Consider the following 26,382-nt stretch of genomic DNA (forward strand, 5'->3'; position numbering starts at 1 on the left):
ATATTGCCCACTAGCCCCTCGTGTATTTATACGCATGCTCGTGATTAAAAGGAGGGAACAATGTCGGTAGAGTGTAGAAGGTGACAGCACGTAGCGGTATTGTGTTATTATATTTTCTAATTCGCTACAACGATGACTACTCCAATGGATGCTCTAGTTCCAATTTTGGAAGGCACAATTTCACCAAGTTAGTTTTACCATATAACTTCCATTGTGTGTGTGTGTGTGTGTATTCCTCGTATAGCCAGTATAGGTTACTGGTTATCCTAGATGATCAGTGAAATTGTTTTATTGGGTGTTTGTGTTGTATGGTGTGGACACATGTAGAGTTCTAATTATTGCGCACTGTAGTGTGTTTCGTGTTGTGCGTTGGAGTAATCCATGTTACAACTGCTGATCACGTTTTGTAGCTAAAGAAGTACGAGATGAAGCTGAGCAGTATCTACAACAGAGTGCACAGACCAACTTGGTATAGACACATTTAAGCCAGGCAAAGTTGATGCATTGTTTCTCATCATCTCACCCTGCTGCCTCTAAATCATTTTGTGTGGTAGTGTGATGTTTAGCATCACTTCAGCTAAGAAAATGTTTATTTCTGCTCCAGAAGTGTAAGAATAAGCTTTAAGAGGCTTTTGATAATCCTTGTAGTGACAGATAGCTTGCTGTTGTGTGATTTTGGGTGACTTCCTTCATAATGAATAATGAAAAATGACTTTGGCTGCATCAAATTGAAGTTGTCAATGAGAAGCTGGCAGTCTTACTTTTCCTGGCCTTACTAGTGATGGTATTATAATATTATACATTGCAGCCAGCCTTCCTACATGCCCTAGCCTCAGTATTAGCTGATGTGGGACGTTCTACTGTAGCTAGAACAGCTGCTGGTCTACAGCTAAAGAACTACCTCTCATCTAAGAACCCGGATACTAAGCGACAACAGATAATAAGATGGCTACAGATAGACTCTGCCATAAGGGAGCAAGTTAAGACTTTAGCAGTGTCAGCACTTGGCACAGAGTCATCTACGACATCGTCTGCTGCTCAAGTATGTGTGAATATAATAGAAGCGATGTTATTATTATATTGTTGTTAGTGTGTAGCATATCTTGCAGCAGCAGAGTTACCTAACCAACAATGGAACGACGTGATCCCATTATTATTGAGCAATGTCACCAATCCTCAGAGTACTGTACCTCTTAAACAAGCTACTCTAGAAGCTATTGGATATATTTGTGAAGAAATTGTTAGTTCTTTTATTTTATTATGTTGGGATGATGTTCATTGTCTCAACAGGACACACGTTTCTTGGCCACGTACACTAATGAAATATTGACAGCCATTATCCAAGGGATGAGGAAGGAAGAACCGAAGTATGTAAACTTGTTAGCCTGAGAGTAATTATGACATTGTTACCATAGTAACCGTGTGAGGCTAGCAGCTAGCAGAGCACTGATGAACGCTTTAGAGCTAACAAGGGCTAATTTTGAGAAACAAGTTTGTTGTTGTTTACTGTTAACAATGTTGTCATGGTGACGATTACCAGACGGAGAGACACTACATAATGCAAGTATTGTGTGAGGGTACTCAATGTGAGGACACTGAAGTGAGTAAGGGACATCTCTGTGGTGGGTGGTCTCTATAAACGGCTAGTGTGATGTGTGGGAACTACTGTCAATGACTTCTCAATAGTATAGTTAGAAATTGTAATGGTGTGTGTGATCTGCTTGGCTGTTCTCAGGGGCATCGCATCTCCTGCAGAATAGTTGCCATCTTAGAAATGACTAGTGAAGCTTTACCCAACATGTTAAGAGTGTTATGCTCATAGCAGTAGTAATGAAATACCCAGACCACTGTTAATGTGCTGAGTGATGGTGCCATAATTATGTTATGATAGGGGGCAAACATAAACAATAAGATGTGAAAACATACATATGTCACTAATGAGACACTTTTTAACCCTTTGGCCCTGAAGTTAATAAAAAATGTTCATTAAATGCGAATGCCACTATAGTGGTAGCCTCGCTTTGCCAAACCAATATGTGCCAGGTGCTTATCGATATGCTGATTATAAGCGCCGGCTGTAATTGATCTGGTGACACTACAACCCATCACTAGTTCAGTAGTGCAGCATATGTTGTGCAAGCAATTAGTATAAACAGTACACGTATTTGTGGGGTTTTACCTCTGTTTGACGACGAAGTTTTGTTTTTAGAACCAAAGCCAATATAGTGGCACTCAGGGCCTAACTGTTTGAATGGTGAATCATACTCCATTAGTAATATGTTAGTTATCTTGGCTAACTGCAGAACAAATCTCCTGTAGTAGGTTAAATGTCCTTATTATTCTGTGGTAATGTGCAGTCTCATGTAATTAACTTAATATTAGGGATTTGAGTCTCAGGAGTTATAATGCTCCTAAACATTCTACTTCCTCCATGTGTAAGAACAGCAGTTAGCTCAATCCAACTTTTCTAGGACAATCAAGTGTTCTGAGGGTGAGAGCACAAGTAAATAATAGATGTACCTTCACTGTTTGGTGTAACACTTAATGTATACTTATTGTGCACTTTAGAGCAAACAGCGCTTTATTGCCCACTTTGCGGTACAACAATAAAGCACTCTTTGTGGGCAATAAAGCACAGTTTCCCACAGCGCGCTCACACCAGTCCGACTAATCACCTAAGCCGGTGAAGGCTAATAGCCCTCGCCGTGCTGAGTGGTCAATCACCCCAGCCAATATGAGTTCTACCACTGGATTGCTTTTATTGACATACCTAAATGCTTTGATGATGGGTGGGAGAAGGTAGTGTTGCTGTTAAAGTAAACGGACAAGTCCTGGAGATTTCACAGAAATACTTCACCATGTGTCACAACAGAATTGATTGTGGGTTGTGACCAAAACCTGCCAAAATACGAGATGAACGTCTACCATGCCAAACTATGGTGAACTTATTTTGTTAAACCGCATTCAGGCTGTTAATAATTCGTGCAACGCATGTTAGTTACAAGTCCTAGTGTATAGTGAAGCTACACGGCTAGAAAGTTCCATAAATCATTTAAAGCATTACCTTGCTTGTGTTACATGAAAAATAAAGCACTTGGTGCTTGGCCTCGTGCTTTATTTTTCATATAGCACTCGTGGCAATGCTTTAACATATACATACAGTACTACATATTAGGGATCATGTAGTTTTAACTGAATTTTAACTGACACCTTTAGTCTAGCACAACTTGACAACACATAAGGCTACAGGCTTGATTTTTTTCACTGTTCGACATCGCATCCTGACATGTGCCTTTTCGTTGTAAAATGCACACATCATGGACTTAACTTTGTGCTCGCTTTTGTGTCCCAGTTCTTTTTGCTGACAATGCAATCTGCAGTAGCACGATATGACTTCTGTGGCTATGGTAGTAGCTATTATGAACTGTTTCCTCTATCCACACTGCCTGACAGTGTTGTGTTGACTTTCATGTGTTATTCACAGGTGAAGGTGTCAGCACTACAAAATCTGGTCAGGGTGATGTCACTATATTACCAGTATATGGAGGAGTACATGGGACCAGCATTATTTGCAGTAAGGGGTCACTATCATTTGTATATGTGTTACCAGTGAACATGTCAGATCACCCTTGAGGCTATGAAAAGTGATAATGACAATGTAGCACTGCAAGGAGTCGAGTTCTGGTCAACAGTCTGTGATGAAGAACAAGACTTGGCTATTGAAGCCGCTGAGGTGATTACTCTATTAATTGCACACCAAACTATGTATGTTACAGGCACAAGAAGTTGGCAGACCTGCTGAACACACTAGCAAGTTCTATATTAAAGGAGCACTTGGCTATCTTGTACCAGTACTACTGGTAATGCTGGCTAAACAGGTTTGTTGTGGATGTAACAATCAGTAAGAGCATGGGTCACTTCATTTGTGTACAAAATTACCTTCGTAATATGACCACCTGTAAATGACCAGAACCATGTCAAAATTAGTGCCGTAGAAAATTCACTATCGAGGTATTATGATAATTACACTTTGATTTCAGAAATTGTCGTTCAAATATGAGCAACATGATGTACACCATAATTGTGTAGGCAGCCAATAGCTCATATGATGTTTGTTACTATCTTGCAACCAAATGAAATGCAAACCAACTACACTAGTTGTAATAATTAACAGCTTCGCACTGTAGGCTTAGTTTAAAAACATTGTTAACATGTTTATTTAAGCTGTTGTATAACCTTTTTTTCTGTTTGGTTCAAGGCTCTAACCAGTAATGTGTATTTATCAACTTCCCATGAAATTAGTCAATTACTTTACGAAGGGTGTGGAGTCCCACTAAAAATGCTATTAAGCCAGCTTAACTGGTATCTATACTATTGCTCAGTACTAGTCATAATAATTTTGTAGTGACTAACATTACTGTGTTAGTATCTAATTAGAAACATGGTGAGCAACTGAATAATTTGAGGTCCAATTTATGGCAGTAAGAAGATCAGTTTTGTTATGGCTAGAAATCTATATAAAGCTGAAATGCTGTCTGTCTGTGATCCAGCTAACTCCCAAACAGTAGCACTGGTTGATCCTGGATTTGCTGTATATTAATCACCATCAAACTGGCACCGGGGAGTTCATTAATAGAAATTTCTATCATGTTCCGTTTGCTGAGCAGCGCCAAAAAATTGCCATTACTGCAGGCTCATAAACAAGTTTTTCGAGCAGAACTATTTACTATACATGAAATGGTGGTTGCAGCCCTACACAGTTGATTTATGGTATAATTCACACCCTTTGGTGGTAGCTACACGACCATTTCTACTGATAGAGTTTACTATGGCATAAAAGCTTCAACGTTTTCTGACACACGCCATGCCCACATTTTGTCAGAAATTAACTTCAAAATCCACAGGCCTACTCTCTACCCCAAGTATCCTATGATGGAATTCATGCCTATAGCTAATGAACTAACCTTACAATTTGGCTAGAAGGCAAACAGACCAAATTTTGAAGCATAGTCTAACATGAATTTACAGAAATGCGGTTACCTTGAAGTCCCATTGCTATGTTAATAGTGTTGACATCGGATGCGTGTGGCGTGCTGAAGTATTTCAACAATGCGTTATGATATGAAAGAGAGTTTCTAGAAAAGTAAATAGGTGAATTGCAGTAAAGTAAAGAAGTAACAAGGAGGAGTGATGTCTCTTAAAACATCCATGCCAAGCAACACAAATTCACGACTGAAGTATAGAGCATTGCCCCTTTAATATCTATGACTGAAGAGGCTTGGTATCTTTGGCGACCAGGAATGTGAATGGTATCTTTGGCGACCGGGAATGTGAATTCTAGAGAAGGGTAGGGGCAGTGCAGGCCAGGATTAGGAACACAACTTAGAATGAACCAAAGACAAAATAGATCAATATAACTTCGAGCCGGGCTACGAGTGAGGGAAAGTGGAACTACGTATGCTACAACATACAAAATTCATAACTGAAGGGATAGGAACACATCTTTTGAGTGAGCCAGCCAAAGGCAAAAAAGAATCACTGACGTGAGAGGCTTGAAGCAAGGTGAACTGGTTACAGAATATGCTAGAGAATAGCAACTGGCATCAGTTCAAAGTCAATAGTTCACACATGGGCATAACATTGGAACACCACAGGTATTTGCAGGCCTGTCCTTAGTCTAGCTAGCTTTAATGCCCTGAAGCTGACAGCTTTAATCCAACTTCACACTGTGTATTTACTGTACAATCATATGATGCAGCAACTAACTACACACGTTACTGTATACTTGCAGTTTGTTTTGTTTGCAAGTACAGGTGCATGTTTATAATCAAATGTAAAGAGGTATATATATGCTGCATTGTGCTACAGCTGGTGAGCTAAATGGATGGACACTATAGAGTGTATACTTATATGGTTAATGGTTAAATATAATATAGTACTCATCACCCGCATGTAGGACAGGATATCAATCACTTAGTTGAAGGGTAGGTACTGCTGCTGGTAGATTGTATGAACACTCACTGATAGCCTGATTGTGAGGCAGTCCAGGTAGTCAAGATGAATGTTTCAAGCAAGATGACTAGGGATTACAATATAAATACTTAAGCACCTACCACCTATGCTTGTGTGTGTGAGCACTTGGGGAGGGGGGTACTAATTGCTCGTGTCGTATTAGCCTCTCAATACATTTCTTGTGTTGTATTAACTAGAGCTGTAACACTTAATTGACCAGTTATTTTTAGAAATTCAGTCACCAGTAATTTTTTCTCATGATTCCTAATATTTTCACTCAACAATGTATGGTTTGGGTACTCTTTTCATTCTTCAATATTGATATCACACTGTAGGATTCAGGTTTACATATAATGACTTGTTGCCTATTACTTTGACCACTACAAGCTTAAATTTTGTTAACTTCAATTAACCGGATAAGTGGCAGTTATGATTTTTCCAGTAACCAGTTATGGTATTCTGTCCAGTTTCACAGCTCTAGTATTTACTGTACACTTGTGTGGTGATGATAAGTGTGAGATCATGCTGTACTAGCAGTCGTGTTCTTAATAGGAGGAGTTTGATGATGAAGAGGATTGGACTCCTTGTAAGGCAGCTGGGGTCTGCCTCATGTTGATGGCCAATACTGCAGAAGATGCTGTTGTCCCTTTTATCCTGCCGTTTGTCACTGAGCACATTAAGAATGCTGACTGGAAATACCGGGATGCTGCAGTATATGCATTTGGTTAGTGTGTGGTGTACACCATTACTTTATGGCACCCTTTTGGTATAGTAACCAGTGATATAGACACCTCCACACACCTCATCATCATCATGTACATTAGGTTTTGTTGCCCTTCAAAATCACCTGAAAAACAGCCTCAGTTTTCCTTTGGAACAGCTTGACAAGCCTAAAAATGTCTTCAGAATAACCCTGGATCTTTTCAACAACAAGTTTCCATAGAATTTTTTAAAAATTCCTATTTAACTGTATTTTCTGCTAACTAACTAACTAGCCAAGAATAACTTGACAATGGTTTATCCCTTGACAATGGTTTATCCCTTGACAATACATAAGGCTACTGGCTTTATTATTTTTGTTCGACATTGCTCCATCCCAAGACGTTCTTTTTCACCAACTACAGTATGTACAATACAATACACGCATCATAGACTTACCTTTGTCTCCCTTTGTGTCCTCGTTGACAATGCAAGGTGTCGATTCATGGTAGTGCAATATGGTTTCCCTGAGGATGTGGACGCTTATTACCCTTGTGATTGCAGAGACACCTATCATACTGTTCTGTATCACTGTGTGATGGGCACAGCATAGCTGAAGATGAAGTGTAATGTCCACTACACTTTGGTTGTTGGGGCATACTTTCAGATGCAAAATTAATTTTATGGCATGCCTGGTGCCATTCCTTCTTTTGATGGGGTATGTGTGGGTTCAGTAGTTATAATTGTGTTACAAAAATGTAAACAAATAAATAGAAGGAAAAATTATAGATCAAAATTAGGGGCTTCTACTTGTTTACTGGTAAGAGTTGTACATGTTCTACTACAGTGTGATTATAATGTATGATGTTGCTGACAGGTGCAATGTTGGAAGGACCTGAACCAGCTTCATTAGTACCTTATATTGGTCAGGTGTGTTGTGTGTGTGTGTGTGTGTGTGTGTGTGTGTGTGTGTGTGTGTGTGTGTGAAATAAATTTTAGTCTCCACCTGCCTACCTGCCTGACTGACCGACCACAGTTGCAAGGCTAGAGGCCAAACGAAGCAGCGCACGGCCACCATTTTACACCACAATAACAAACTCACCAGTGGGATGTGCCTTTTGGGGTTCTGACCTCTTCGTCTTGTATTTTCTTTTATCTTCAGTCAGGCTGCAAAACCATATCAAGACGTTAATTTTCCATATCAACACTTTCTTTCAACAGCGTATTATTTAGATGGCACAGAATTGTTTCAGAGCTGGATTTCAGAAGAACTTCAGTCCCGGCGCTGCTATATGAGGCATACTAGCTAAATGTCTGCAACTTCACGTTTGGGATCCTGTTTGCGATAGGTTCACAACCACAGAGTACGGAGACCACATCTCTTGACAATCTAACTATATACTTTAGGCCACATAAACTTAAATATTAGTTTCTCATCCCCGCCAGTACCATTGTTATTCTTACCTCATCAAGGATATTTTACACCACTGGTGACTTAGTGCAGCCATCCAGCACCTTTTAAAGCTGGTACCTTGCCAGAGCAGTCTAAGAAAACTACATTCTGAGTCATTTTAACTAGCTAATTCAGCTATCTAGTTAGTAAAAAATAAAATAAAAATCCGCCCTCCCACACTGGTATTTTGAGTCCAGGAGGATGAGAACCTAATTATGTGTCCTAACAGTAACAAGATCCTAACCTCTTATTAGTCTAGCTAGCTGCACACCCCTTGGCAGACTCAAGATACTCTAATACAACAGTCACGTATGATATTCTAATAGAGCAGTCACAAGTTACATTGTAGCTAGCTGTGCAACAACAACAAAAACTAAACAAACTAGTATTTTTAAAATTTAAAAAAAAAAAAAACGAAGTAGGGATCTGTGCAATAAAAGTAGTGAAACAAGAGATGAATGATGGTGCTACAGCATAGCTTATGGGAAGTCCTTGCTTTGGCACATTAGCTATAAAGTTAGTTTGTTTAGTTTGAGAGTATTTACAAGTGAAGTTCTTTGTAGGCATAAACCATTTTAGCACAGCTATTTGTGTATATCAATTATATACTTACAATACTCAGGGAATCGTGAAGTGTTATTAGTTTCTGTGTGATTACTGTAGATGATAGAGTTAGTATGTTATTTAGTGTACTATTACTCTAGGCCATAGAGACATTGTTACGGTTAATGGACGATGAATCAGTACAAGTCAAGGACACCACAGCTTGGGTGATTGGTCGTATTTGTGAACATGTTCCATCAGCAGTGCTAACAGACCAGTTTATCATTCCATTACTAAACACGTTAGTTAATGGATTAGCTGCAGAACCTAGAGTAGCTACTAACGTGTGCTGGGTAAGCGTGTGTGTGTGTGTGTGTGTGTGTGTGTGTGTGTGTGTGTGTGTGTGTGTGTGTGTGTGTGTGTGTGTGTGTGTGTGTGTGTGTGTGTGTGTGTGTGTGTGTGTGTGTGTGTGTGTGTGTGTGTGTGTGTGTGTGTGTGTGTGTGTGTGTGTGTGTGTGTGTGTGTGTGTGTGTGTGTGTGTGTGTGTGTGTGTGTGTGTGTGTGTGTGTGTGTGTGTGTGTGTGTGTGTGTGTGTGTGTGACTGTAGAGTGTTATGTCCAACATCCCCACTAGGGGTGCAACAATATATCGATATATTGCAATATTTTCTATCACAATACAATATGTCTGATGAAACATATCGATACATTGCGTATTGCAATATATTGATGTGTTACAATATATTGTGTAATATTGCAGGGTTGTAATGGGCTGTGGCTTGTGGATAGTTAGCCTATTCAGCTGCCATCCTCCTGGGTGGCGGGCATCAAAGCCACCAGAATGTAATTGTTAATGTTTTGGAAGCCACATATCTTAAACAAACAGTGCTGGTTGTAGTACTGCTGTAATGCCTATTTAATAACTGTTGGCCATTATAAGGACTGGTGGGTGTACACCACATGACACTAATGCTATCGTGCTGTATCTTATGAAGCTTAGAAAGCAGCATGAATAATTCTCTTTGATGTTGACACAGTTAATGAGGTTATCAATACCACTTAGAGACCTGAGGTGAGGGCTCTAAGTTTCATTTAGAGACCTCTTGTCACGTGAGACTGTTATGGTAAATTCAGCAACACTTCAAAGAGTTTCTATGTCACTGATCTAATTAGTGGTTGTATGGTTGGTGAGAGTTGGGTTTTTACCTTCATCAGCCATACCAGCACTTGACCAATCTAGCCATCAACCGAAAGAGCCAGCTGCTCGATGCATATCACAGTTACCCCAACAATGTTCACATTCACAACTAGGTGGCCATCAGTGAAACTACTGGTGTTGCGAGTTTACAGCAAGCACATTTGCGTTCGTCTGCTTGTCAGCACTGTCTGCCATTATACCATCAACACACTTCAGCTATGCTATTGCACCTGTTTGTAACATTTGTCACTCTGTGGCCAGTTATAAAGCCTGTAGTTTCGTGCCCAGCTGTTATAAAGCTTGTTGCTTCGTGGCCAGTTGTAATACAGCTTGTCGCTTGGCACTTCTTGGCCAGCTGTTATAAAGCTTGTCGCTTCATGGCCAGTTGTAATACACCTTGTTGTGTTGTAATAAAGCTTGGCGCTTCCTGGCCTGTTGTAATACAGCTTGTCGCGTAATAAAGCTTGGCGCTTCATGGCCTGTTGTAATACAGCTTGTCGCGTAATAAAGCTTGTTGCTTCGTGGCCAGTTGTAATACAGCTTGTCGCGTAATGAAGCTTAGCGCTTCGTGGCCTGTTGTAATACAGCTTGTCGCGTTGTAATAAAGCTTGGCGCTTCGTGGCCTGTTGTAATACAGCTTGTCGCGTTGTAATGAAGCTTGGCGCTTCGTGACCAGCTTGTATTAGCTAGTAAACAAGCCTTGGACCTAAATAACAGCTACTAAAACAGCACTAACCTGGCCACTAAGCCGGCGGCACAAGCAAACACGCTGTAAAGGACCTTACCTAGTGTGACTCTGTGCTTCTTTTGTCAGTGCTGGTAACAAGCTGCTTTCTAAATAGGTTAGAAGGCAATACGCAATATGGTATTTACCCGTATTGTTGCATCCCTAATCCCCACAGGCCATATCATCACTGGCAGAGGCAGCCTATGACAGTGTAGACATCCCTGATGATGCTATTGATGATCAGCCAGACACCTACTGTCTATCACCTCTTTATAGTGCCCTTATGAGTAAAGTGTTGGACGCTACTCAAAGGTTTGTTTGTGTTTATACTGCAGTGTTTATCTGTGTAGTGTAAGTATTTATTTTTGCTGTTGTGTTGGACTATTAGTACTGTAAACAACATGCACAATGGACCCTCATATAATAGACTGTTCTATTAGAGTATTTTGTTATTAACTGGGGTGGAGTGTATTCTCTGTTAGCAATCATTTACAAAAGTAAGCACTAAAAGTGCAGCACTATTCTTTTACTCTATGCTTGTCTGTACAAATTCCGATAGTGCAAGGACTTCTTAAACTACCATCATTTTGCTTACCGTAAAATTTCAGTTTAAATGGTCTCATCCATCCTTTGTCACATTTGATGAACCCAAAACTTCATGCTGTACTTTGAAACAATAAAAGAATTATCTCCTTGTCTTTCTTGTCACATAACAATGGATAATATGACATGACTCAGTTCTACTTCATCCTTTCAGAGTTTCTTATACCATTTTGTTCATCATCAGCTGACTGATATATTAGGTGTGTGACTGGTTTAATGGCCGACCAGGAGAGTAACAGTTCAAGCATGAAAGGAAACAAAATAATTCAACACTTTGTAGCAAGTATATGTTAAAAGCTTCTCCTACATAAAAAAGATCATTATAAAGTCTATAATTCTAAGAGATTCGCTTAATGTATCATGAGATAAACCTTGATTTGTGTATTTGCAAAAGCTTTGCACATTTTTAGTTCCTTTTAAAATTTCATTATGGTGGGTGTAAGAGTAATCCTGCATATCCCCAGAATTTATTACTATAAAGCACCTTTTTGTCATTGAACAGACTGACGTGGTATAGGACCAATATTCACCTGTCTGCTTGACAATCCCTAAGTGTGTCATATACAAAGTGTTTGTGATCTTTTAGAGCTGATGGTGGCCAGAACAACTTAAGAACAGCAGCCTATGAGGCACTCATGAGCCTGATCAAACACAGTGCTAAAGATTGTTATCAAGTGATATGTGAGACAACTAACATTGTAATGGGTAGACTACAACAAGCAGTACAACTTGATGTGAGTGAAGTGTTGTGTTGCCCATCTGTCAGTGTGTGTGTCCACCATACAGAGTCAAGTTAGTAGTAACGAGAGAAGCCAATTAAGTGAGCTACAGTCTCTACTCTGTGCTGCTCTACAGGTAGGCATAACTTGTTAACCTGTTTGGTGAGTAGAACTTGTTAACCTGTTTGGTGGGTAGACCCTCTCTGTTGAGTAGTATGTTGTGTGCATCCATAAATGCCTAAGACTTGCACATTAGATTTTACACCATTCCATTCAAATTCTTATAACTTAACACTCGCTTACACTATTTCCACGAATCAACTGCCATTTTATTCCTTATACATTGGCGATCGCGGCGGTACCAAAGATTTCTTTCTTGAACAGTAGCAAGGTATTAAAACAATGTTTAAAAACTAAATTCTTTGTTTATACTTAGAAAACCTGGTGTAACTTTGTCCCCGTTTACACTACAGTGCTGGGATAAACATCAAAAGACTCATCACGTCATGGCATATCATGCAGTATGTAGTATCACGTGATTGCAACTTAATAAAATGACGGAGCAAGACGAAAACGTGATCGATCCAAAATGAATCTTGTTAATTACGCGTGTGATGGAAGAGGAAAAATACCTTTCAAACTTTATGCAATTACTTCTATACCACTGTCTTGTGTTAGATAAATATCTCTGTGAGATTCAAGAACATTTTACTGAAATTCTTGTGATCTTTGTTGTAAGTCAGTAGCTTTATAAATTATGTTGCTTGAAAATTTTTTTTTATAAAAATGATGTGAATGTGTCTGAAACTGTTATAAATCAAGGCTACTGTTCAGTATGTAAAATATCTTCTGTGAAAAGTTGTGTGATTAGGAAGGGAATCTGTACAAGAAAGGATAGCACCTTGAGATTTATGGTAGCACAGAAATTTCTCAAAATGTATATTTGATGTTTAATCAACCATGCCTCCAGGGGGTGTGTCATGACCTCACCCTTCAAGTATGTTATAAGTTAAGTTTCCACTTGGTGTCCAAAAATGATGTATTAATGTTTATCTAGAAGAAAGTTATGGGTGTTTTAAAATTTGGGCATTTATGGATGCAGGCACCATAATATTATGTGCAGTTAGGGTGATTGTTCTATTAGAGTAGTTTGAATAATCAGGTGTACATGGTACAATACACATACCAAACCATCCAGTGTTATATGATGTTATAGAGCTTGGTAAGGAAGTTGAGCCGTCAAGATGCTCTGTTGTTATCAGACACAGTAGTGTCCACATTACTACAAATGCTTGGCACAAGTACCGGCAGAACAGGGGGCGTACAAGAGGATGCTCTAATGACTGCTGGAGCACTGATAGAGGGTGAGCACTATCTAGAGTAATATGATTGATGTACACTGTAAAACAAGATAGTTTATTGATTTGATCTTTCAAGGGCTTGATGCTGCTAAATGTCTCATTGTGTCCTGTCCTGCTAAGGTTGCTATGACTACCAGTAATACAGGTGGTCCCATCCTACAGGGGTTGTAAATATACTAACACTTACCAGGATTGGAAAACGGAAGTTGCGGTTACAGGTATTCGTGTTTCGCCTGACGTAATATTTTACCTCATTGTACTATGCATGGTGTTAGGTACGGTCCAGAATCATTGCTGTTAAGTAGAAAATACAGTGTCATGTTGTAGTATCAATAATAGGAGCACATAGAGGAAGGAATTACGAGTCACCACACCAAACTTCAAAATGATTTGTTGCTTTGTCTGGGCAATGCATGTACCAAAAGGAAACAGTGAGTCTCATCTTATGACATACTGAAAAGTAACGGTTTGCCAATTACAACTGGACTAACACAAAGCACTGCCACAGCTTGTAATAGCCCAAAAATGGCCTAACTTATGCTTCACTAGTTATCTAGGTGTGTTCCTGTGCAGCTATACACTTAGTTACTGGTGATACAGTAATACAACTCCAGTTTCAACTCTGAGTGACGAGATTAAAATACTGGCTATTTCTATACTCTAATACTTTTGAGAAAGTTCTGTTGTATGTGTTGTACGAAGCAGTCTGCCACACTCGGAAGTAGTGAGGGAAACACGGATAGCTTCGATGTACCGCCCACTATATAGTTTCTATATAAAATTATCGCATGCGCAACTTCCATTTCCAATCCCGGTAAGCGTTAGTATATCTATGGCTATAACTACCAGTTAAACAGGTGGTCCCATCCTACAGGGGTTGCTATAACTACCAGTAATACAGGTGGTCCCATCCTACAGGGGTTGCTATAACTACCAGTAATACAGGTGGTCCCATCCAACAGTGGTTGCTATAACTACCAGTAATACAGGTGGTCCCATCCTACAGTGGTTGCTATAACTACCAATAATACAGGTGGTCCCATCCTACAGGGGTTGCTATAACTACCAGTACAGGTGGTATGGACTACCATTAAAAAGTTAGGTAAAGTGACTATTTATGGATATTCCAATTTTCCATGTTTCACAAGGTGCAATCTCATTGTTATAGCTAAGTACCAGCTATTACTCCATTAGCATCCATTGCATTGAGGTTTATGCAATATTTCAATAAATTGTTAATATCACTTATTCAAGTGCCTGCAACACAATTATTGCACACATTTAGCCTTTGTAATATTATTGTTTAGACTATGGTATGGCTCATTTACAGGTTTACTAAATCACTTAGTCACCTGCCCTCAAGCAATTTTGTACTTGATAAATAATTATAACACGAAAGGCACACTGCAGTACTTGATAATACTGTAATACTCTTCTTCTCCGTGTTCCACAAATAATTCTGGACAAATAGTAGATTAAACGGCATATGTACTGTAGCTCTAGATGTTACTTTGGTTACCAGTCGAATAATTATTTTTGTGGGTGCCGTCAAGACTTCAGGAAGAAACCGTTCCGTTGTTCTGCATTGCTCTTTCACCCCACACTCATGCTCTGGCTATAAAGGTACATACTTTAAACCATAGTCTAAATACATTAGACATGGGAACTAAGAAATTCAGTAACCCCTCAGGCCCTTAGTAACGCCCTAGCTGCGCTCAGGACACTACAGCCTGCGTTACTAAATCATAAATCGCTTAGTTCCCTTGGTCTTGGTGTCTAACTATTAAATAGGCAATACTCATCGTACTTTTTGTCTAATTTGTGTCTATTCTGAGCCTCATATTTGATACAGTTTGTACATACCAACTAACCATGTCAGTTGATTAATTTATTAAGCTTTGTAAATTAAATCTCAGTGAAAACAAGCACTCTTATTGACATCACAGACTTTCCTAACTGTGTAGTTGTGTTTCAATTTTCAAACGCAATATTGCAATAATTACATTAAATAATTCATGCAATAATCACATGTCACAAATTAAATAACGCTCAACCCTAGCTTTAACCAGGCTTACCCAGCTACACTGTTATAGTGTAAAATCACAGACCTTCAACCTTGATAATTATTAAGTTTAAAAGTAGGTATATACAGTTGAACCTGTGTTACGGTCACCTGGATTAAGCAGTCACCTCTGCATAACGGCCATGGACACGAGGTCCCAAATATTTTCCCATACAAATGTATGCATTGTTGTCTGCATTAAGCGGTCACCTGTCTAACGCGTATAACGGCCAACCAAGAATTCGCCTATGAATCACTGTATACATAACTTTCTCCTTCGTATAGCGGTCGCTACCTTTTATGGTGGCTTGTTAAGCCAACTGTCTGGCACTACGGCACCGTTTCAATTAATGCACAATTATCACACTTCCTACCTTTCAATGAATACTATATAATCTATATCAGGCTTCATTGCTTAAACGTATTCAATAGCTATAACCAACATTCATAACAAGCTCACCTTGTCCTTTCTGTACTAAAGTATTACTGCATTGCGGTTGGCGCGAGCCTCTTAATAATAATCACTCATTTATAACGGCCATAGCCACTAAAATGCTGCTGACCACCTTATACAGGTTTTCTCTATAACAGCCACCTGTATATAAAGGCCAGATATATCTGGTCCCAAGGTGACCATTATAGACAGGTTCCACTGTAGTAGATAATTTTTAAACCAGGTGTACCAAAGGCTGGCTGTAGGCATACACCTAGTTTGCTGAAATCTTTTTCTGAAAAACGTGTGTTTGTTTGTATAAGTGTATGTTTGTATATTTGTTGGCTTTCTGCACTCACGTGAACAAAATTTTGTGTGCAAAAGGCAGCTAGTAAGTGAGAGATGAAAGCCATATAACACCTGATTAAACTCCCAGGCAAGCTTTAGTTTGAGGCGATTAATTTGTGTCAGTTTGAAATATGAGTGAAGTGAATTACTCCTGAAGACGTTATGAATGCCTTTTACAATGGGCTATGCAAGCGAAAATGGTGTATCTAGCCTCGTAGGCTACCAGGAATAATGAGATTCTTTGAGGTGAAAGGGAGCATGTCCTGTACTTAATGCGAACAAAAATGAAGGGTAGCCTCAAGTCTTTCTCTTGTGGTAGAAAACACAATAGTTGACAAGATGTGTGGTTTGTTTGAATTACGCTTCCTTAGCAGTGCATAGCAACATAATTATCGAATTACAAAGCACAAAATATATTGTCTAGCAAAATTAATAATAACAAACAAACTAAATTATATACATGCTTGTTTAGCTGGAAAGAAATAGTGTCAATTGCATGGGTGCCTACTGCCTAGTTTTAGAAATGTGCAATTTAACAGTTTAGCTCCAGTTTCTAAGCTTGTCATGTAACAGTGTAATAATGCGATACGTGATCGTGATATTCCTATATATCAATATTTATTACATGTTTGGCATTTAACTAAGTGAATATATGGTAGCCTAGGTGTGGACTGGAGTAGTTATTGTTATTGTTGTTGTTTAGTGATAGACAATGAGTTTCTCAAGTACATGGACAACTTCAAGCCATACTTGTTAGCTGGACTGAAGAACAAAGCTGAATATCAAGTGTGTCATGCAGCAGTGGGATTAGTCGGTGATTTGTCCCGATCATTACAAGCAGCAATAGCTCCTTACACTGATGATATCATGACTGTGTTAATGGAAGACTTGCAGGTTAGGAGTTCTATTAGACTAGCTAGATGTTAACACAGTTACTGTAGGATCCGGATCTGAACAGAGCTGTGAAGACATTTATCTTATCAACATTTGGTGACATAGCTATTGCTATTGGTGCCAACTTCAAGAAACACCTCGTACCAGTACTAAACTTGTTACAACAAGCCTCTCAGTACCAGGTGGATAAGGTACTTCCCCCTCTACTGAGATCACATAATCTGATTATTACATTGTATTACATCACAGATGGATTATGATCTAGTGGATTACCTCAATGAATTGAGGGATGGTTGTCTGGAGGCATATACTGGTATTGTACAGGGACTAAGGGGTCCTGACTCCAAGAACTACAATCGTTAGTTTACTAAATTATTTGTTTAATGTGTTATCATCGCTTGTTACAGCGGATGTGCAACTAATAGGACCTCATGTGCCATTCATCGTTGCCTTCATCGGATTTATTGGTGTAGATGATGACCATACTGATAGTAATGTAGCCATTGCTGCTGGACTATTAGGGTATGTACTGTATTGTTGTGTGTGTGTGTGTGTTGTATGATGTTTGGTGTTGCCATAGTTACTCAAGTATTTTTACAGTATGTATATGATCAATCACTGATCTTGTTTCTATAGAGATTTATTTGCCACATTTGGCAAGGCAATGTTGGAGGTACTCAATAATCAACCAGGTGTAATGAAGTTATTAAATGAGGGGAAACAGTCCCGTAGCCAACGAACTAAAACAATGTCCCTGTGGGCACTGAAGGAACTGAAAAAGTTAAATACTACATAGTGAGTCAAAGAGTGTATGTCACTAGTGTGTGTGTGTGAGGGGGGGGGCATAGTAGCAATGTTGACCATCAGGGTGTTATTTGTGACTTCCTCTAATATTGGTGTATTTCTGGTTGTTATATGTGACCAGATTTGCAAAAAGGTATCCTTACCACACATTTTACATGTCAGCAAGCAAAATGATACTCCTAATACAGCCAGATACTTTAACTGCACACATGGAAAATTTCAGCCAATTGATTATATGCAATGATAAAATTGTTATGAAGTTTCAAAGTTCGAATAATGGGTCAAATTTTGTGTGTGAAAATGGTACCTTTTCACAAATCCAGTCACTTAATTTACCCTCTCACTGCCATATTTGTAGAGGCTTTAGTTATTTAAAGCACTTAACATGGGCAAAGATCAAATGAATGAGTGGTATTATTTCTGTACAGCACCGTGTATGGAAAATGCAGCATTGTTGATCATGTGTGTAACATTGTAAATCACCAGAAGTAACCAAAACGATGCTATCTGTTTATTGCCAAACTTGTACTATATAGTAGTGCTGAGCGATAATATCGATAGTTTGATACTCGCGATTAAAAAATCATTGTCACGATATGAGGGTTAGACGAAGTTTAACTCAGGTTAACTGGATGATCGGAGTTTTCACTAGTGACAGGTAGAGGGCATGTCGACGCAGACGAGGAAGGGTCACATGTAGTGTTGCACCGATAATCGGTTCAATAATTGGTATCGGGCCGATATTGGCTACTAGCCAATTAATCGGTTTTGATTAAATCAAGGCCGATGTTAATCTCCACTGCGCTGTGTAGTATAATGATGTGGGGGAGGCTAGACATAAGTTATTTGGCATTTTAATTAAGTTATGTGTTAATGGTTTAGCGGTGACTACAAGCCATGCCCATAATAAACTGTCAGGGGAAGCATTAAAACCCGGAATACGGAATAACGGAACAACGGAATAAGCAAAATTTACAATTCCAACATTTTACTATTATTTATATCCTTCTATAGCATTTATACAATACTCACCTCGTAGCAACTCTGCAACCGCAATGACTAACACACGAAGGCGATCCTTAGGGCAATCTTTAAATAGAATACGCACAAAACTAACCACTCTAGAACAACCTAACTAAGCTAAACTACTTTCTAATACACCCGTACTACGCAAACACAACTATTTACGTGGGATTTATTCTTTAAGCAATACGCGATCACATAAAATCGACAGTATAGTGATAAACATCACACATCTGTAGCATACAACGTAAGAGCACACAGTTGAAGAAATACGATAATTCCTATATGTTTTGTATTTAATGTATGCGTAGTAACTCACGTTGCTGCGAAGACGACTATCATGGCTGGTCGGGTTGTGTAGAATGTCACTACTTTCCAAAGAAATATTTTAGGAGGTGCTAATACTTTAGACCGAGGTGCACATATTATTAGGGGCGTCTATTATCTATGAGCAAACCCTATATTTTAGGTGTGCTAATGGAGCTCTTATATTTTCTAATTTATAAGCGCCCACCCCATGCTCACTATATTATTAGCTTTTAAGACCATATTTTCAAGATAAAAAGTACAACAAAAACGAAAACGTTTAGTCATAGTAGCTACAACCTGAACAACACAGTGTACAAAGAACATAATCAATCAGATGAACATAGTTCATTAAACTTTGTGCCAAACTCTTGAGCTAGTAAACTTTTGTGAAGAACAGTGAGATATACCATGATCTCTTGTGGGATAAAAGTACAACGAAAACCTATAATCAAAAGTACAACCTGAAAAACAAAGAATAAAAAATCTGATGAACATGTACATATGTAGTTCATTAAAAGTTGATGCCAAACTCTTGAGCTAGTAAACTCTTGTGAAAAACAGTGAGATGTACCATGATCTCTTGTGGAATACAAAGCTGTGCTGCAGTAAATTCAGGCCACTTCTTTGTGACACAGTAAAACCTTGGATGGTAGTAAACGTTACCAAACTTTGAAGCCATAGCACCAGTCACAGGACTATTATATGAGCGAAATTCAGCATGTCGTATCAAAACATCTTCAGAATGCAAGAAATTTTGACGACAACCTGAGCAAACACTTACGTTCCCAAACTTGAAGCATACTGTAAACTCAGGAGTTGAGGCAGCATATTGCGGAGGAGGAGCAGGTCCAACACCAGAATACGGCTGAAAATGCGGCTGATGCAATTGTTGACTATTGGAATAGGAGTGGCTTGCGTAAGGATGGGGATTGTACATAAATGGTGGCGGCGGTATTGGTAGTGGCATAGGAAACGATGGTTGTGATGGATACGGTGGCGAGGTGCAACTTGAAACACCAGCATGTGTTTGAGTGATGGCGTTATTTTGACTCTCTGCTGTTGAATTATTAACGATATGAATGGTCTGGAGTGGAACACGATTCTCAGAAGTCAAAACTGGACGAGGAGCAGTTTTCTTTCTAGGTGCTTTCCCACCTTTCCTCCCAGCGGTAGCAGGCATACCATGTGATGCTATCTGAGTCAAATTAGGCAAGCGATTTCCAAAGTTCTTACGATACCACTGGATGAACCCATCAGTATCACCATTGACATGGGCTGCTGCTAAAACATGAGAACATATATTCAAAGATTTGAATTGCATGCAGCTACCATCACATTTGTAGTCACAGTTACCAGTCGTTTTAACAAGATGAGGAGCACTGCCAGACTTTGACTTCACCATTTTATCTTTCACACCACATCCAGGTGCCACAACCACAGCATTCTCTTCAGTTACAAGCATCTCTGCTTTCTTCCAAATTCCTTCAGCAACTGGTTGTGGCACACGAGTATCGGCAATAGCCTTGTGCGATAAAGAAATGATGTTGTCATCGTCACAGGTACTGAAATTGCCTACTGTGACACAACCTTGTGCATCTTCTTCTGTATTGCTACTACTGCTGGCTTGCTCAGTGGAACTAACTGCTCTATTCTTAACACGAACACTGCATGTATTAAACTTTTTAATAAGCACAAGCCTCTGACTACTGGTCATCCTAAACCAAGTATCCTCAGAGCAAACAAGAAATTTGTACCTTTGGCATATTCGGTACTGACCACTGCTGATGATGGCCTTTTCCATTTCACCCTGTTGGCTTTCAACAGCTTTCTTTACTTTGTTGTTAAAAATAGGCCACTGTTGCTTCTTGTAGGAAACAGTTTCTTTTAATACAGCATTTACAGACTCACTTGCATTTGTAAAGAATGGTGTAGGTGGAGAGCCAAGCCCAACATCCTCTCGTAATCCTCGCAAAGTGTGATTACAGAAATCTTCAGATTTGTTTGCAACAAACCATGTGTAGAAACCAGGAGTATGCTCCACACGATCACTAAATGCCAACTTCTCTCTCTCATCCCATTCATTCTGAAGTTGCTGAAGCTGCGAATTAAATGACTGAGCATCTACACTGTCCACAAGGCCTTCATAAACAGTATCATGGTCTCTCCAACCAAATATGTCTTTAACATACTGTCGGATCACTGCTGATGGGAATTGCTTTTCACGAAGATGTGACTCTACATTTTGCTGAAGGTGACGGAAACACCGGAGATGGATTGCATGTGGAAAGTTTTCAGTTAAGGCATCTGCTAGGGCTTTCTCTCCGTCTGTACCGATAGCCTGTACACTTTTAAGGGATGATCGTAATCCAATCAATGTTGAAAAAAAATAATTGTACGTACGAAAGGTCTTGTGATAATGAACAAGCAACGGACCCAACACAATCGGAGAACTGTGTGTTTTGGTGTCTTCTAAAATTACATTTTTAAACACAGTTGGTGTTACACTGAATTCTCCCAGGTTGAATGTGGGATCAACACCAAAGATAGAGAACTGATAAGGGTCACAGCAAAATCGTTCCATATTTATCAGTTGCTGCTCTGTGGCAAGAACTGCCATTGGCTCTGGGGCACACACTACATCCTGAACAAACCTATCACTAATTTCAGCTTTCTTACATTGCTCTATCACTATATATAACATGTCATGGATACCTTTTGTGGATTTTGGTGACAACCCCAATCCAATTGAATCTGTAATTTCCTGCTGTTGTAATTTTTGTTTCAAATAGTAAGCCTGGTTTCGGTTCCGGGGCAACTTTCCTGCACTTCCAGCTTTAAGGATCCCTCCCTTGCTTTCATAAACAGAATTGACAGCTGTTTTAGGTGATTGTGACTCAAGTTTGGTAGTCAATAGTTTTTTTGTGCTTTCCATAGTCCTACGATATGGTTTATTTTCTTTGCAGTTACCATGTGGACGAACAAGGACAGTGTGTTCTGGAACACCATCAAATTTGTAGGTGACAAGCACGAGGGGGTGTACTTTCTCAGCGGGATCTATAAGGGAAAACGATTAATACAGAACTACACACACACTATAACATTCGAATAATTAAATACAATTTAAACATTGTTGTTGGTGACAAGTGTGTCTTATAAACCCATTCTCAGGAACATTGAAGTATGTGCATGCACAAAAGAAAACACCACGAATAAAAGTCCTTTGTATTCACAAGCCACTATGGTGCCAGAGTTTGCATTACTAAACATGGGGTCTATGTAGCCATTACCACCTTTGTTTACAATTCACTTATTGTAACATATGCTTGGTTAAGCAGGGGTGGACTTTGAAAAGGAATTTAGCCAATCTATACCACTAACCTAAGGTAGTGCCATAAAAGCATAATGTGTAGTTGATACCAATAATGACAAAATAGAGCTGTGGCCTTTTTAAACAAGTAATAACAGCTGCTAATTATACACGAGCTACTGAAAATACAAAAGACTTACCTAATATGTAGGCTGTCAATTTCTTCAATGATCGGTTGGTGCCATGTACACGATAAACACGTTTTACTGTGTATGTTTGATCAGAAGTTGGCTCTTCTATCTTTTCCACAGAGATACCGTTGGAGTTCATTGAAACATTGAAATATCCAGTATCAACTCCATTGTGTTTCCAAGCACCCATATCGTCAGAAAGGATGTCAGCTGTGTCCTCCAGTTTAGTTGTATCAACAATAAAAGAAACATTTCTCTCAATACTCACTGGTACCGTAGTACAGATTTGTTTAGACCCTGGTAGCTTGGGATTTAGCAGTATCTTAGCAATGTCTGTAGCTGAATAAAGCCTTTTACGGCTTGTAGGAATGTTCTCATATATGGACAGTTGCTCGTTACCACCATAAAACTCTAATTCACTGAAAAAAAAAACATTTGTAAGAGATTATGTACAACTGTAAGCCTGAATACCTGAACTCGTTGACGCAGTCATCATTCTCCTTTATGTCTGTTCTACATAAATAGATACGGGAATTAATTAATAGCTAGTAATACCATATAGGCAGAAATTTTCGAGGGACGAAACTTTCGCGAGTAATGACAGCTTCGTGAACATATAATCGTGAATTGTTGAAGTTGATCTATATATTACCTTAGCAAAAGATTTCTACACTTTCGTAAAACTTGAAACTCGTGTTTTAAACAGATTCGTGAAAGTTTCATCCCTCGAAAATTTTCACCTATACGGTACATATCCTACCAAACATTCATCAGATCAGTGACACGGTTAAGTCATGACATAAGACTCTAATACGACAGTGCATTACAATAAAAAACTTACTTTGTTCTCTTTTTTATAGGCGAGCAATTCGCACTACTGAGCTCCGACTCTGATGAAAGTACAATTATCTCTTCTCCCTGCAATCCATAAAAGGACACATACAAAAGTACTATGGGCATCTGTAACTAGCCTCAGAACTGGAAGATACAGTACACGTCAAGGATTCCATCACACGAGTAAGCACCGTTAAAACAAGCATGCAATCATGTTCAGCAAGCGCATGCGCAGTGATGTTCTATTTTAAGAACATCCTGTAGTAGGGTAGGCACCAATTAGAAACTATAAGCGCCCCTAACATTGTTATTACGCGCACCTTAGTCTTCACGGTGACATTCTACACAACCCGACCAGCCATGATGGTCGTCTTCGCAGCAACGTGAGTTACTACGCATACATCCCACGTAAATAGTTGTGTTTGCGTGGTACGGGTGTATTAGAAAGTAGTTTAACTTACTTAGGATCGCCTTCGTGTGTTAGTCATCGCGATTGCAGAGTTGCTATGAGGTGAGCATCGTATAAATGCTATAGAAGGATATAAATAATAGTAAAATGTTGGTATTGTAAATTTTGCTTATTCCGCTGTTCCGTTATTCCGTATTCCGGGTTTTAATGCTTCCCAACTGTCAGGGTTTAGGCCATGCCCAACAATAAACTGAGGTTTTTAGGTTTCTATGTAGTGCCAGCCACTTGTCTCAACTGTATAGCAGTAATAAAATGTACTTAAAACCTGTTTACCATGAGTAACTTTTACTTGTGGTATACATCTAACTTTACATTTTAGCCTAGAATGAGCTGTATATCAATGGTTATGTCACTAATATGAGCCATTTAATAATGATGAGGATGAGTGTTAGTGTTATTAGTGTATATCGGATCGGTTATCGGTATCGGCTAATTCTGTTGCTTAATATCGGTTATCAGAATAATCGGCTAATTTGGATATCGGTGCAACACTAGTCACATGTGAGGGTGCGGAAGAATTAGAAACACGCGTGCGCAAAGAGCGAGGAGACACGAGGAGTGGTGTGAAGTTTTGGCCCACCTCTCTCCCACCCCTAGAATTTGGTCTTAGTTTTCCAGTGTACTAGGTTGGAAGGAGTACACTGTGACTAGTGCTGGGTACAGTGGGCACCTACGCCCACGTGTCTCACCCAAGCCTGTCGAGGTCATGTGCGCCAAGGGCTGGAATGCGAGGGTGTGGTGCCGACAAAACGAGAAAAACAATAACCCAGCACGGGGGGGCAATGTTAAGTAAGTATACAGGGTACAGACATACTGTCGTAACCAGTTAAATGATATTTACAGCTTATTATCACGATATTGCTGTAAGATTACTAGAAACATTGTTACCAAGTTTATTTAACTGTTTTGTAACTCTTTAGGCTTGCTTATTCGTGAAATGTTTGATTGCAAGACTATAAAGTATATATTTATCAGCCGCCCATGCAATTACTTGATCACTTAGTGAAGGGTCTAGAATTCCACTAAAAATGCTGCTTGAGAAGCTGGCTTAGCTGTTTTATAACTACTTGGCTTGCTTTATCATGGAAAGTTTGGCTGCAAAGCTGTAACAAAAATTATAGAAATATCGGCCAACCACGCAACTAATTACCTAATTGATGCACTTACAAGAAAACCAAGCAAATAGTAATCTATGATGGTGTTAATAGTAATCTATGATGGTGTTAATAGTAATCTATGATGATGTTAATAGTAATCTATGATGGTGTTAATAGTAATCTATGATGGTGTTAATTATACTTAACATGTTTAGTATGTATTGAATACTTGGAACTTGACTGAAGATCATTCAAAGTATAATTATCGTGATATTATCGTATTGTGAATAATACTTCAATATCTATTGTGATAGTGAATTGCTCAGCATTACTATATAGACACGTACTGATTGTCTGATGGCTGAAAACTGAGTCTACAAATACAAAATGAATGCTCCAAACAAAGACGACCAGAAAGTCCTTTAAACTAGTTAAAGCAATGCCACGCTCATGCAATATGGAAAAAATAGCATGATGGTGTCGTCTCGAGTTAAATACAGCACTCAGCTTCTAGAGTACAAAAATCTTCCTGGATGAAACCACACGTAATTATTGCTGTATTTATTTCACATATATTGCCATATTTCTTGTATTTCACATAATTGCTGTATTTTTTATTGTTTCACAGACATTATTCAGTTACACGCAATTCATCACATTACTACAATGAGCGAGAGAGACAGAGAGGCTTGTGATTACCTGTCCATTATCACCTTCCTTATATGGAAGAAAATTTGCATAATTATAGTAACTGTTTTCTCTTGTCGAATTTTAGGAGTCCAATTCATTTATAGTACATTATTCAATTGTTGTCACTTTTGTCTTAATTTTTATAACATATGTTGTACGAGAGTTTGTGGGTGTGAATGAGTAATATATTTTAATATATCATGTTTCACTGTGTCGAGTATTAAACGTGTGCTGTCTGTCCTGGTGTTGTGAAGTACCTATAAGTGATTGTAGTATCTATTGTGATATTGTGTGTATGTTACTGCCTGGAGAGTACACATTTAGTGTGGGCAAGAGGAAAGGACTCCTCACCTGAGAGTATTCCCTATTGGAACATCCAACATACTCACTTTACTAAGATTGTAATAAGTTGTCTGCTAACTAGTGGAACGTGTTGAGTAATAAAGCTGAACAAATTCTGAACTTTTCATTGAAGGCTGATGTGGTAGTATTGTTGCTGGTGGTTACACCATTATATTAACTGGCCAGCCTATAGTTACAAAATGTTGTAATCACCTGTATGGCTTTACATTTTATCCTCAGCAAGTTCACAACTCTGGCTTAGTGC

The 26,382-nt window shown here is 39.0% G+C and overlaps 2 protein-coding genes across 2 annotated transcripts; one reads left to right on the top strand and one right to left on the bottom strand.

Moving 5' to 3' along the window:
* Position 1: 1 nt before the first annotated feature.
* LOC136241339 (importin subunit beta-1-like) lies at positions 2 to 25,973 on the top strand. Its single transcript, XM_066032531.1, has 23 exons — positions 2 to 187; positions 411 to 469; positions 809 to 1,042; positions 1,091 to 1,240; positions 1,291 to 1,367; positions 1,416 to 1,491; positions 1,541 to 1,600; positions 3,485 to 3,574; positions 3,623 to 3,733; positions 3,777 to 3,878; positions 6,565 to 6,736; positions 7,589 to 7,641; positions 8,869 to 9,060; positions 10,807 to 10,943; positions 11,821 to 11,968; positions 12,021 to 12,089; positions 13,170 to 13,317; positions 16,861 to 17,051; positions 17,099 to 17,242; positions 17,301 to 17,409; positions 17,459 to 17,573; positions 17,688 to 17,846; positions 25,714 to 25,973. Coding segments are annotated over exons 1-23 (2,652 nt in total). The 5' UTR covers positions 2 to 132; the 3' UTR covers positions 25,715 to 25,973.
* LOC136241338 (uncharacterized) lies at positions 19,431 to 23,295 on the bottom strand. The gene is made up of 3 exons (XM_066032530.1): positions 23,157 to 23,295; positions 22,695 to 23,104; positions 19,431 to 22,241 (listed from the first exon to the last, which is right to left on the bottom strand). The coding sequence occupies exons 2-3, from the start codon at positions 22,873 to 22,875 to the stop codon at positions 19,699 to 19,701; spliced, it is 2,724 nt and encodes a 907-aa protein (XP_065888602.1). The 5' UTR covers positions 22,876 to 23,104; positions 23,157 to 23,295; the 3' UTR covers positions 19,431 to 19,698.
* Positions 25,974 to 26,382: the final 409 nt, after the last annotated feature.

The sequence above is a fragment of the Dysidea avara genome, chromosome 12 (assembly GCF_963678975.1).
Source record: "Dysidea avara chromosome 12, odDysAvar1.4, whole genome shotgun sequence".
Lineage (NCBI taxonomy): Eukaryota > Metazoa > Porifera > Demospongiae > Dictyoceratida > Dysideidae > Dysidea > Dysidea avara.

Coding starts and splice junctions, on each gene's coding strand:
- LOC136241338 (XM_066032530.1), bottom strand. CDS start 22,875: ATGGGTGCTTGGAAACACAATGGAGTTGATACTGGATATTTCAATGTT. Junction 22,242..22,694: donor ATTGACAGCCTACATATTAG/GTAAGTCTTTTG, acceptor TTTCCCTTATAG/ATCCCGCTGAGAAAGTACAC.
- LOC136241339 (XM_066032531.1), top strand. CDS start 133: ATGACTACTCCAATGGATGCTCTAGTTCCAATTTTGGAAGGCACAATT. Junction 7,642..8,868: donor TAGTACCTTATATTGGTCAG/GTGTGTTGTGTG, acceptor CTATTACTCTAG/GCCATAGAGACATTGTTACG. Junction 13,318..16,860: donor TGCTGGAGCACTGATAGAGG/GTGAGCACTATC, acceptor GTTGTTGTTTAG/TGATAGACAATGAGTTTCTC.